Genomic DNA, 14,245 nt, shown 5'->3' with positions numbered 1-14,245 from the left:
GTACAAGATTGCTGAAATGCAATGTATATCACATATCACCTCATGCCTTGTTCCTTGGAATGTGAATAAATGAACTGGTCAGTGTCCAAATTGAGTCATGACTCTTTTGGATGAATCAATGTGACTTGTTAACTCATCGTCAATACATTGCTTCTAACTTATTCACAAGCGACAAATGAGTTGAGGAAATAACAGCTAGAAGGGTAAAATGGTAATTTTGTAAATCTCATCTAGTTGATGATATTCATGAAGAGTGAACATAGATAATATTCAGTGGATCCACTCATTATAATTAAGTAGAATTCTTGAGTAGAAAATATATTCATTTGAACCGAGAGATTTCAGTGTCAACTCTTTAGTGGAGTCAGTTGACATTAAGCTAGAACTTGGAAAATGTTTGTGAACTTTTGAGTCCAAGTATGCTAGCTCAAGATTTTTTCATTTGGATCTATGAGCTCACTACCCCAAGTCATTGGAGTACGATTAGTTAAACTAGAAGCTAAGTCAAAACAAGAACTAGACAAGTTTTACGAAAATTGTCTTAAGGGTAATTTTGTCTTTTTTGGACAAGTGATGATTTAATGTCAATAAATAATTTTTTTGACATTGTCATATGATGACAATGAAATGTGTCACATGGCCATATTAGAGTAATTGGGCCTTGAGGATTAATTTCATTTCATGGAATTTTACTTGAAAATTCTTAGTGGGTTTTTCTTATGTTGTCATGAACAAATGAAGAAACATCTAGAAGCTCCTTCTAGAAGTCCTTTACTCGTCCAACATAGCAAGAGAAGAGAGATTATTTTGTGAATTGATGTATGAAGATACTTGCCAAAAGAAAAAGAGGAAACAAATTTCCTCTGAAAGGAAATGGGGTGCACGGCCAACCAAGGGAGAAGCAAAAGAGGAAACAAATCCAAGGCCTTCTAGAAGCATGCCTTGGACGTGTGACGTGAGGAAGAGGAAGCAAATATTTGCTCATGAATATGTGATATTCTATAGAAAAGAGGAAACTACCTTTTGAAGGTAATCATCCTCCTATTAATACTCCATCTCATTCACAACTCACAACAAACAATTTTAGAGATTGAGAGCTTCTCTCTCTAGAATTTTGGCCGCCCCCTTTTCTCTCTCTCTCTCTCTAACCCTTCTTGTTCTTTTGTTTTTGCACCTAGGTCCTCATTAGACCTAGCATTTGTTTTAGCTCTTTGGCTCCAAGACTTGTTCTTGAGTCATCGTGTTTAAAAGTGCCAACACTCTAAATCCTAACCACACCCAAAGATTCTAGTGGTAGAAACTTTCGTGGTTGCTCAACAGGTTTAAGAAGACTAGTGGGAGAGGCGTGCTGCGTGGAGAGAGGAACGTTTCAACCTTCCGAAGGCTTCTCAACGTTCAATCTCACTTCGAGGTTGGTACCGAGTAAAAACTAAATGTAATTTTAAATTATATGTTCATGCGCTTTGTCTAGGTTGTAAAAACGTTTTACGTGTTTTAAAGAAATTTTTTATATTCCGCCGCTTGCTAGAAGCGATAAATCTTTTCTTAATCCTAGATCTATTCCAACAGAACACTATTGGAGGCTTGGTTTTTTATGGGGTTGAGATGTAGTCATTGATAATGGTTAAAGGGTTTGTTAGGGTTAGATAATACTTGTTTCTTTCATTATTATGGATTGCTTGACGTAAATTATTAATGTTTTCTAGTGCTTGATCACCATTAAAATTGTTGTCTAGGATTGTATAACTACTCGAGAGAGAGAGAGAGAGAGATAGAGAGAGAGAGAGTAAATAATCGTGTTTTTATTCATGTCTTCATAGTTGATCATAGGTTAGTAGAAAATCTAGGCAATTTATGTAATCGCTTGAACTCTTATTGTCTTGTGTGTAATTGTATTAATAGGATTAGAAGTCGAGAGGATAACAATCCTTCAATTACATAAGTTTGCTAGAACACTCAAGAGAGAGGCTATTGAATGATTTTGATAGAGTGAGATTAGCATCCGTAGGACTAGATTTTGTTGTTCAAACTCAAAACCCCCGACCTAGTTAATTACGGTGAAATCGTGACCCTAACTTCCTTTTATTGAAAACTCATGTTTAATTCATTGCTTTTGTTTTATTTAGTTTAGTTAAACGTTTCAAAACATCATCACCTTCTTCTAGGAATCAATTCGCTACAAGTTTTAGTAGATTGTTAAAAATCACTAGTCTTTGTGGGTTCGACACTCGTTACTTCATATCTATATTACTTGAGCGATACATAAGTTTGCGTGTGTGATTTTTTTGCAACAATGGGGCGGTTAAGGTTCTTGAGCCACACGCAGGACCGTAGGATCGCGCGGCTGATGGTCTTCACGGCCTCGTCCTAGCCTCCGACCCGCGCGTGGAGGCTCTCTTCCATCTTGAGAAGGCAGTCCGACTCGTCCGCGGAGACATTGTCGATAGAGATGCCCGTCAAAGTTGACAACATGCGTCGGATGTCCGCTTCCGTCACCTCCAAGGGGCTCATCTCGCTCATCCCCTTCCCTTTTTCCCTTGTACACCGTGGCCGATATTTGTGCCTTGAGCTCCATCTCTCTATCGCGTAACTCCCCGGTCTACATTTGCAAATATTCCATGCAGAACATTACCAATGTGGTTCCGCTCTCATAACTATAAACTAGACATCAAATATTTGTTTCACTACCTTTCCAAAGTCTTGGCTTTGCGTAGCCTCGTTCTTATCCTTGGTAATCTGTCGTCGTTCTTTCTCAAGTTTTATGGCTTCTTCATGCATCTGTTTCTGAATGAAATTTATATGAACGGTTACAAGACAACATTTAATATATTTAAGTCACTCTATGGTTCCTAGCATAGTTTAGTTGTTAATTCTACACCACCTCCAAAATAGAGATCATGGGTTCAATATCCACTCGCAGAAAAGCTGCCTTCAAAAACCACATTTGATACACTCATCACTGTTATATCACCTGAGCACGACAAATGCGAATTTTTGAGAACCTGCTTCATTGATCAAGTCTATAGCTTTGTCCGGTAGAAAATGGTCCATGCATAATAATTCGTTTGGAAAATCAAATTAAATCATTATGCAATCCCTTCAAAATCTTGAGATATATATATATATATATATATATATATATATATATATATATATATATATATATATGTGTGTGTGTGTGTATATTATATGTATATGTATATATGTATATTATATGTATATGTATATATGTATTTGTTTACCTGATGTACTGGTGTGAGAGTTGAGCTGCAGCTACCAGTGCGTCATCTGTGTATTGGAGCTTGTGATGAATTTCATAGCGCTCGCGCAGACCCTTGATAATCTGGACGGTCTCATTAGAAGTGGGCCCGGGCACTTGGACTGGCTGAAGCCATCTTTCCAAAGCCGGGTCACTCTCGATATGCTTCTTGTACTCGTCCAGCGTTGTGGCTCCAATACACTGCATAACCACTCCAAGCAATGTAAGTGATGATAGTGATAACAAGAAAACAATTTTTTGCAAGTGAGCCGGGCATTACCCGCAGCTCACATCTGGCAAGAGCAGGCTTCAATATATTTGAAGCACCAACCCCGCCGTCTTCTGCTCCGGCTCCAATCAATGTGTGGACCTCGTCGATGAAAAAGATAATCACGTCACTACGATTGATTTCCTCCATCACTTTCTTCAATCTTTCCTCAAAAGTTCCACGCCACATTGTACCCGTGACTAGAAGCAGACCTATGTCCAAAGTTATGACCTGGTATTTATTTTAGACATAAACAAACAATCAAAAGAGTTGCTCGTTTAATAATTTCCAGATTTAAGTTGGTCATGTAAGAAATAAACCTTATTTCCCTCTAGGATTTCTTGAACATCCCTGGGCAATGCGTTGGGCAAGTCCCTCGACTATGGCTGTCTTTCCAACACCGGGTTCTCTGATGAGACACAGATTGTTTTGGTTCTCCAACATAAGATCTGAACCACTCTCTCAATAAGTGTCTGCCTCCTAACAACGGAATCCACCGTTCCCTGTAAAACAAACCAGTACCCAATTATTTCGTAAAATTGACAACAACAACAAAAATAGCAACTGTACCTCTCCAGTGAGTTTAGTCAAATTGGTGCCGTACTTTTCGAGGGTAGGCATGCTATTACCCGCCGTCGAAATCACCTGCAACATCACAAACATGATTTTATTTAATTCGATCCCATACAAATACTAATGATCATGAAACATCGTGAGATGATCACAATGTCTTGCCTGTGTGTGGATGCTAAGCTGCTGCCACACCCTCGCCTGGCCTAGAAGTAAGAGTTATAGTTTCGAAGAAGAAGAGAGAATGCTTTGTTGTTTCCAAGTGTGGGGCTTATGAACAATGGAGTGGGAATTTGACGTAAAACGATCATTTGAAATATTAAAATTGGTAGCTTCCCGAAATTTTTTTTTATTTTTTTTAATTATTTTGTGCACGAATATACCTATTAAATAAAGGGAAATTAGGCCAGTAGTTAAATAGCCCACACTTCTTTAAAATAAAATAGCTCAAGTTTTATTTTATTAGGAAAATAGTCCACCAGACCGAAGTTAATTATATTAACTGTTAGTTAATTTAATTAACTGAACTAATTAATTTAATTAGCTTCGTTTTAGTCGGTTATTTTCCTAATAAAATCAAACTTGGGCTATATCCTTAAAAGGAGGTAGAGGATTGGCTAGTTACAATAAATACTTGTTGAATAAAAGCTATTTTTTATAGAGAAATTGCCCCATTTGCCACTAATTTTATCATTTTTTCCCATTTTCCACCAAAACATTAATTTTTCCCAAAATGCCACCATCTATGTCAACAATGTTGACATCTATTTTTGCACTTCAGTATGAGATGTCAACATTGTTGACATAGATGTCAATAATGTTGACATCTCGGTGGCATTTTGGGAAAAATTAGTGTTTTGGTGGAAAGTAGGAAAAAATTATAAAATTGGTGGCAAATGGGGCAATTTCTCTTTTTTATATCTTTCAAGTTTTTAGATAATTGAGTGATTGTTAAAGGAGGAAATATTAAGCACATCTCATATCCAAAATTATAAAATGTAGTTTGTTGTGCTTTAAAATGCATTTTCTATCACATAAAATAGTGTTTTATCTCCAACTCAATATTCCATTTTTAACACCCGAAATCATATCTTTCATTTCTCTATTATTTTAATAATTTTGACAATTTTCTATGTATGTAGTCCATATATTGAATTTCTATTTTGTATCCCATAAATTAAATAAACATGATCTATCAAATTTATATACTTTGTACAAAATTTATAAGGTAAACTACATCCTACAATACTAATTAACTTTTTTTTATGTATATCTGTATTACATGTAATTTATTTTCTAGTTTGTTTTCAATGAAGTTTGGTATTTTTATTGGCTTTGTTTAGTGTACTTATTTTCTATCGATTTCAAAATTAATTTATACCAAATTAGAGAGAAATTAAATAGTTTCATATGTCATTTTATGATAAAATAATATAATTATGCATAACATATTTTTGTCACATCCACCTCCATTACAGAGTGAGTTGGAGATGCTCTAACGAGTAATGCGATTGATCTAATTTATTAACGAGAATACATTAATCATTATAATAAATTTGGAATCCAGCTCCACTTTTACTCTACATGTAGACTAACATATAAACGAGGTCTAGAGAAAATAGCTAGTCACGCCGAGCATGAGAACTAGGACTTTACGCTTGACCAAAAACCAAGCCGTTGACTCTCTAAGTAAGTATAGAAAAAATTGGTCAAAAACTCTCGCTATTTATATAAGGATCCCATTTAAATTATACAAAATAGCCAATTGAATTTATTAATGAATAAAATATCCAAAATATCATGTTTTTAGCAAAATAGTCAAAATTATATTGTCAAAATTTTTTTGACACCATCATTAAAAATATAGATGATTTATATAAGCATTTTATTACTTTCACAAGATTTAATCACATGGTCAAGAAAAGTTATTGAACTTGATAATTAGTTCCATATTATTTCACTCTAAACCTTGATCTGTCATTTTATTCATTTCAGTTGGTTATTTACGTGTGACATTCTTATTGCGTAATTTTGTTAATGCATTTCCTAATTATACGGAAGCAAGGTATTTCTGGCAAAAGATAGTCTCTCATAACTATTTGTAATCAATCATTTATTACTTCGGAAATAAACAAATTATTTTTATTGTTGTACATGTCTTTATTGACAAGAATAAGACGTGTATTTGGATATTTCTCTTCAGCGCTATAAATATAGATACCTGAAGTCTAAACTATTGCTTAGAGAAACAATTAAAAGGACATTGAGAGCAAGTGTTGATGGCACGTCATCTACCACCTACAATACAGGAAAGCAATACCTTAAAAACATAAAATACAATTACAAGAGCAAAAAATGGTTATTCCCATTTTTTTAAGATTTTTTTTTACCTCTGAGCTAGCCCTTCTTTTCATTTATTGTTATTATTATTATTCTTATTATTATTTTTTGGGGGAGAGTAGTTATTTGAAACCAATTGATCTAAACTGCGAGGTGGAAGAAGTTCTTAGATTAAGAAAAAGAAAACCTCGCTCATTTCTCAAGATGTACTAACCGAAACATAAGTGATACATATCAACCCCAAAACCCTGAGGGTTCAAGATAAACGGCTTAAGATTGTATCGAATTAGCTAAGAAGAAGAAGATCAGATTCATGACTCTTTGTCATGCTTTTCTACAGTCAAAACTGAGATACGCCGGTCAAATAGGGGAAATCAAACAATCTAGAAGTCAAAGCCAGGATCTCCAAGCCTTTTGCATTTTCCTAGCAAGGTATCGAATACCATTGAAACCTCCTGCAGCCACTAGGCCGGAGATTGCTTGCCTTGCACTCGAAACCATTACTTTCCGCTTCAGAATCTTCTCTATGCAATTGGCCGCCTCTTCTCTAGATCGGAATGCAACTTCACACGAAGAAAACCGACCATTTTATAGAACGAACTAACAAAGTTATGTTCAGACAAACAGTGAAAGAGGGATTTGATCCTGAAAGAGGATTTACTTAATGTTCTACGAAATCCGTCAAGAACTTGATATATATGTTTCTACACATAATTAACAAATAATAACCAATTATAATAATCTCAAGATAAACAAAGGTTATATTATCATTTTTTTTTCCAAAAAAAAAAATAGAAGAATTTGCTGCAACTAGTTAACTACTTAATTTCTTTTAATATTTTAGTTAAAGTTTTATTTTATTAAAAAAAAAATAACCCACCAGGCCGAAATAAATCAAATTAATTAAAACAAATAATTTAATTTACTTCGTCCTGTTGGACTATTTCTTTAATAAAATGAAACTTTGACTATTTTTAAAACGAAGGTATTGGCCAAATTGTCCCAAAAAAAGGGTGATTTAGCTAAATAATAGCCAATTTAAAATAATGGATTTGAAAATAGTCAAAGTTTGTCTAAAACTAGTGAAATAGGAAAAATGTGTAATAATCAACTTTCAAAATTGAAAGTGATAGATTACTTATAATAATCGTCAAAAAATTAAATCTTTGTATGAAAAATAAAAAAAAAAATAAAAAAAAAAAAATTTGACGACGTAACTTTGGCTATTTTGCTGAAAATTCGAAACTTTGACTATTTTGATAATTAATTAGTTTCAAATGACTTTTGTATAATTTTTCCAAGAAATAAAAGGACTGTCCCGAAATTACCGTACCAGATTCACTGAGATGTTTTGTTCCTCCTAGCTTCATCGCCATTTGGCTTCTCACCACTAGGGGGAGAGAAGATACGAGAGTCTGAGTGGCTGATAAGCTATGATCCTGTAAAAAGAAGTAAAAATGTGCTACTGAGATAGACAGTCACCTATACTATTGTAGGAATCCATTGAAAGAAAATGCTAACTGCTAACATTCACACCATAATCCATACAGACATAGCATATGATAATTTGACAACCAGAATCGACCTGCACTAGATTTGCATGGTGATTTAGAGATGGTGACGATCTCAGCAGCTCTTTTGTTTTGTTCTCTTGAATAAAGGGCTTATATATTGACCGGAACAATTCAAATTGGCCTCCAACAATCTTTTTAACCTGGGAGACTCATTCAGTACAAAAATGGTAAGCAAAAAAATAAAAATAAAAATAAAAAAGGTTACAATGACAACAAGCTGTTTAGTATTTGAGCTCGAAACTAACATGCTGATAATAGCCGAATGTGTTGATGATACATCCAAGTTCGTTTATTTAAAAGATCCTGTTCTGTAAGTAAATTGTTATTACAGAATCCAATATCTGATAGCGCCACTACTTGTGTAAGCACAAGATATCTCTTGCACGTTCTTATCAAGATTACCTTGTTTTTGTCCTCTGCAAAAAGCATGCGCAAATCACCCGTATAAGATAGACTGCATATTTTGGCGTACAGATCTTCCTGCACAAAATTACAAATTAGACACCCAGACAAATGACTTCCGTGAAAAGTGTTGACATGGAAAGAATGCCTCGGAGAACTTCATTGGTAGAAGTAGGAGTGCAGCAGAGATTGCAGCCCTCAAATTAGCCAGGTTCGTATCTTCAAGCTTCAAATTATCAACCAGTACATGAACCTGAAAAAAAAAATATACATATACACACATATATATGACTGTATAAGTCCTAATGGACACAGTTGCATAAGCATTGACATGCTCTCGAGCAGAGAATCAAAATGAATGGGAGTATACTCATACAGGTTTTTGAAGTCGGCCACTCAAGTACAAATTTTCCCAAGTGAGTATGTCTTGAACCAAATCATGCATGTTTACAACTCCATACTTGATCATCTGCCAGAATTGATTTTGAATTCAGATGTCATAAAAATTACAGACAGACGCAAAAACCTACCAATATTACAAGAAATGTGTTCTATTGGAATTAGCTTATTATGAATACGAGAAAGGGAGAGGAGAAAGAGAGGCAGCTTTCCGGTAAAAATAGAGATTTTTTCGTTGGAACAGAGCAAGCCACTCGAAAACTTGTAACTATCTTCATATTTTCTTGTTTTGATAGTAATGAATTACAAAAGTTCTTATCAAAATATCATTTATACAAGCAAACAATCAAAGTGGCTAATTCAATATTCTTGTATCTGGCAAACCACCATTGGTGTTGGAAGGCTCGGTTATGATCAAAACAAAAGTGTAATCAATAATCATATTTTGCTGCAAAATAAGAAATCAAAAACAGTGGTTAACTAATTTCTATTTTGGTCCTGGATTTGAAATGAGTTTCAATGTGCTTGCTTTTCTTTTTCTGGTACGTATTTTCTTTCATCTCTAAAAAAAAGAAAAAAAAGAACAATATTGTGCTGAATTTAAAACTTAAAAGCATATATCCTTAGACACTCGAAAAAACTGTAAATTATGCTGAATCTAAAAATACATATCAGTAAGCAATACCACGATGGCTTTAGAAAAGAAGAACAAGAAAGGCCATTACCTTGTTCCTCCATTTAACATAGGGATTGAAGTGCACTCCAACACCAATACTCTCAGAAACACCAGTAATCTGGCACAATCAACAATTGTTTTGTGAGGATTCGTGAGATACGCATAGCATTTATGTTCGAGAGTTAGAGAGAAAGAGTTCAGCACCAATCTTGCCCCACCAAGGTGCAACAACCAAGAAGCATAGTGGTCTCTGTTCAATTCCAGATTCTGGGTTATTTCGAACAACAAAGCTAGAATAAGAATCTGAACAATCCCGACTCATGTTAGAAATAAGCTAAAAATTGCATTTGAATCTTACCTCGGCATGCCATTCAAGCGGATTTGACACCCCAAGAATAAAGTCAACCAACCTAGACTGTGACACACAAATAACATTTACATTCCCACAGAATGACATTAGGGGGGGAGAGAGAGAGAGGACTCACTTTATCGTGGTTGTTTGGGTGAAGAGATGAGCCGTAAACGCAGCAGAACTCGACGGATGGGATGTCTTTGAGGAAACTTTTAAGCTCGGCTTTGATATCGCTATCCATTTATAAATGTGCTTAAATTGCAAAAGCTACAATGTAACGTGACTGATTATATAATCTGTCCTACATTTTCTGAGGACTTTGGTCTCTCTTTCATTGCTAGCTTACTTCTAAAACCACTATCCGCAGTAGCTCAGTAGTTAATCTTTCAGACCATTTCGTGCGGATATTTTATCGAATAGTTGATGTTCAAGCAACGATCACCAATACTTTGAATTGATGCCTAAATGCTCGAATGCTTCTAGAATATCAAAGCAAAGGCATAAAACCGTGTAAGTTATACATACCTCTGATTCGTTGCGACTGGGTTGATGGGAGAGACGAGTTCGACGGTGACGAACAATGAACGAACGAGTGAGAGTCAGCAACTGAGCGCGCGTGAGACGGTGAGAGACACTTTTTTTTTTTTTGCACATAAGAATAATATAGACACGATATAACAAATATAAATAGAGCGTTTGAAAAAAAAAACAAAACAAACCAAAACAAAACAAATATAAGAAGAAATGTATTTGATAAAAAAAATAATAATAATGAAATGCCGTATATGGCCTCAATTAAAATTAGGGATTTAGAAAAAATATTAGTAACTTAAAAGATTTTGACTAAGATCAACGTAAAGTAAAGTATAATTAGGACAAAACTGTTAGTAAAAATTGGACTAAAAAATCCTTCTAATTTTCATTTTCCCTCCCATATGATTTTTGTTTTCCATTCACTTTCTTTCTTTCTCTTTTCTCGTCTCACTCTCTTTCTTTCTATCTTCCCTCTCTTTTGGACTCTCATTCTTTCTACGTCTCTCTTCTCCCGAGATCGATGTCTTACTCTATTCACTCGATATCACTCTCTTTCTTTATCTCTTTTATTTCCCCCATCGCTCCAGCCCACAATCTTCATCGCTCAATCTCATATCAGAATCTTACACTATTCTACCGGCACTAAAGTTCGTGTTTTTGAATCCCAACTTTTCCTTTTTTGAAAAACTTGAAGAAAAAAAAATTTCATTGATGGTACCATTATTAGTTATGAGTAATGATATGATTTAGGATTTTAACACTTTACCAGTCGTCAATTTTGGTTGATTTTGAAATATGTTCATATGTCATATTCTAGGCTTGTTTGAAGATTTGTTGACATATATATCAACAAACGATATGATATGGTGACATATATAAATAAATATAGACTCATTTGATGCATGTAAACAAATAACGTGATTTGTTGACATATATGTCAACAAATGACACAATTTATTAACATAATTCACTATTAGAAAGAAAAAAAACACTTTTAGAAGTGACGGCGCTTTTAGAAGCGACATGTCGCTTCAAAGCTAAAACTTGGTATATCAAAGATTTGGTCTTTGGAAAATGAATACTTTGGGATTGGACACAACAATTGGCGCTTCTAAAAGTTTTCTGTTTTTCAGAAGCGAACTGTCGCTTCTAATGTCACTTCCACATTTAGTAAAGTTTTGATCGGTTTCGTTTTGCCCGTTTCTTTTTTAAGTTTACCATGAAGTGACGTTGTTTTGTCTGACCTAACTTTAAGAAGCGACAAGTCGCTTTTAGAATTTAGGTCAGAGTATAAAATCGTGCTTCTTCTTATTCATTCATTTTTTTAAATTTCAGAGCTTTCTCTCTCTCTCTCTGACCGATTATGCTCCGCCTCCGGTAACCCGAGATCTTTCCTCCGCCACCTCCAACTCCGGTGAGTCTCATTATCTCTCTCTCTCTCTGGCCACCACACCTTTGGAAGCTACGTCGCGCCGCCCCGAGCTCCGTGTCTCCACTACAATGACCACTCCGGCCACCACCACCCCAAAGTCTATCTTGCTCTCTCTCCTTTTATTTCTATTTTTAAAATTTTTCTTCACTAAATCTGACCACCACCACGTCACATAGGCCGGCCACCACACCACCGCACGGCCCCAACCACTAAAAATCCGACATCCTCTGATGTGTTTCGGCGATTTTAGCAGAGTCGAACATGCTTCATGGATGGCGGATAAGGTTTGTGTTTATTTTCAAATTTGAGTGTTTCAATTTGTGAATGGTTGATAACAATTCTAGAGTGGCTCGACCCACCTACATATTTAAGATAAATTGCGATAATTCTCGGGCTATTGGAGAAGATTAATTCGTTTGAAAGCCCGATGCCATAGTCGGTTACTGAAGATATTCATGACCAACAACGATGTGCGGCATTGAAGGAAAAGAATAATATGAAACAATTAAGTTGATGATTAGTCTTATTTTATTGATTGTTTGTGCATTGTTGTTCAATTAATTCAAATTTTTTTTAAAAAAAAGGCCTAATTAAAATAGCGTAAGGACAAAAAGGTAAAACTAATTCAATTAATAAGCTGCCACGTAAGCAAGATGGCTATTTACGGGAAATTAACGAAAGGTTGGCTAAAACCAAATTGCTAGTGTTTTAGATGGCTAAACAGCTAATTATTTTTTTTTTTTTTTTGCCAAACTCATGATAAGCACCTGGTCAACTCCCATCTATTTTGACAGCAAAAGTAAGATCAAGATTAAAGATCAAACTGAGATAGGCACCTAAGGGGTAAGAATGGAATTGTTTTCTTCTTGGGAGTCACTTAATAGGGCGGCGCAGAAAAATTGATGAAACCGTATACCGGACTGGACAACCGGTTTTTAGACCAATTGTCTGATTTTAAACGGTTTAAAATTTCACCGGTGCAGTCCGGTCCAATTAAACGGTCCGGTCCCGTCTAAAATTTATAAACTGGGGTCTAGACCGGTCAGTATTTAAAAAAAATAGGTATAAATTGGTCCGGTCTAAAACAGTCCAAAAATGGACATGATCAGTTACTACTTAAGAAAAATATAAATAAAAAATATGTCAAATTTAAACGGTCCGATTTAAAACGGTCAAACAGTTTAAAACAATCCAAACGATCTGAAACAATTTAACCATTTTAACTGGTTCGGTTGGTTTTTTTTCTTATTTGATTTGGTCCGATTTATTTTTTTAAAAATCATTTAAACCGTTGTGGTTTGATTTTTGAGAAATTTCTCAAAGTACCACCATATCAATAACTTTTTCCAAAAATCCACCAAAGTATAATTTTGGCCAAAAATACAAGTTGGCCACTTGTGAAAAACCATATATACTCTCCACCTTAAATTTTCTTTCAATCTCACACCTACCTCATTTAATATCATTCTTTAATCCATTCTGAATTAAACTTGTTTTTTTATCTATCTCTCTCTCTCTCTCTCGTTAGAAGAAAAAAGCTCAAAGCTTGCCAAAGTTGAGCTGACCCAAACCCTAGATTTGAGCTCACCCAATCCTTGCCAAAGTTGAGCTGACCCAAACCTTTGGATTTGAGCTCCGACACGCTCAAGGAAACACGACCAAAGCTCATAGATCCGGACACGATGAAGACCGTAGCTCCGACCAAGCACTTAGCTCCGAGACTTGCCCAAGGTTAGTTTTGTTTTGTTTTTTGTTTTATCAAACTTTTCTTTGGTTTTTGGGTATGTTTATTCTGGGTATGTTTGAGATTGGCAAAAAAAAAAGACTCTTTTTGTTCTAGGCAATTTTTATTGGTTTCTCTTGGTTTTAGGCGAAGTTCATGAGTTGTTGACATCAGATGTCAACAGTTGACGTAAATTGTTGACATCCAATATCAATAGTTGACATTAGCGTCAACAGTTGACGTCTACGGTTGAGACTTAGAGATCAACTGTTGACAACAACTGTTGACATCTGAAGTCAACAGTTACTAACTTTACCTTTGTTTATTTGTATGCAGTGGTGATGGAAATTTATTTATTATTCAAGCATAGTGGCACTTGGGTTGAACCTGGTCGGTATAATGAGAAAGGATCTTTCGGAATTATGGTGCCGTCTGAAGTGAACTTCGCTAGTTTGATGCAAATAATTTACGCGTATTTGCGCAAATCACCATCTACCCATACAATTGGCGTTTCATATGCGATGGCTGGTGCAATGATACCCGTTGAGATAACCAACGACGACACGCTGAAAGGTTATTTATACTTGAGAAGAAGGAGGGAAGATGACACGGAGAAATTACAGTTGATATTGGAAATAAAAGAAAAACCATCGGGGCTCGATTCTCCAAGAGTTGGATCCACTCGCAACAGCCGTGATAGTGGTTGTGACGGAAAT

The 14,245-nt window shown here is 35.2% G+C and overlaps 1 protein-coding gene and 1 pseudogene across 4 annotated transcripts; both read right to left on the bottom strand.

Annotated features, from left to right (window-relative positions):
• Positions 1–2,247: 2,247 nt before the first annotated feature.
• On the bottom strand, positions 2,248–6,511 carry LOC149384903 (ATP-dependent Clp protease ATP-binding subunit ClpA homolog CD4B, chloroplastic-like; annotated as a pseudogene).
• Positions 6,512–6,608: 97 nt separating this feature from the next.
• On the bottom strand, positions 6,609–10,494 carry LOC149384902 (translocator assembly/maintenance protein). 4 transcript variants are annotated; one of them, XM_089626058.1, is made up of 11 exons: positions 10,366–10,494; positions 9,974–10,107; positions 9,847–9,898; positions 9,693–9,755; positions 9,538–9,606; positions 8,790–8,882; positions 8,562–8,666; positions 8,414–8,491; positions 8,023–8,151; positions 7,771–7,876; positions 6,609–7,000 (listed from the first exon to the last, which is right to left on the bottom strand). In XM_089626058.1, exons 1-11 carry the CDS (start codon positions 10,492–10,494, stop codon positions 6,828–6,830), a joined length of 1,131 nt encoding a protein of 376 aa, XP_089482184.1. In that variant the 3' UTR covers positions 6,609–6,827. The 4 variants fall into 4 exon arrangements, with proteins under 4 accessions (XP_089482184.1, XP_089482187.1, XP_089482185.1 ...); XM_089626061.1 differs by having other exon boundaries at positions 9,974–10,073; XM_089626059.1 differs by having other exon boundaries at positions 9,847–9,903; positions 10,366–10,481.
• Between the last annotated feature and the right edge of the window lie 3,751 nt (positions 10,495–14,245).

Source organism: Urtica dioica, chromosome 9 (genome assembly GCF_054948205.1).
Source record: "Urtica dioica subsp. dioica isolate 48M chromosome 9, U.dioica_male_clone48M_v1_H2, whole genome shotgun sequence".
NCBI lineage: Eukaryota > Viridiplantae > Streptophyta > Magnoliopsida > Rosales > Urticaceae > Urtica > Urtica dioica.
Note: the sequence above shows the minus strand (reverse complement) of the source record. Positions and strands in the feature narration are given on the sequence as shown.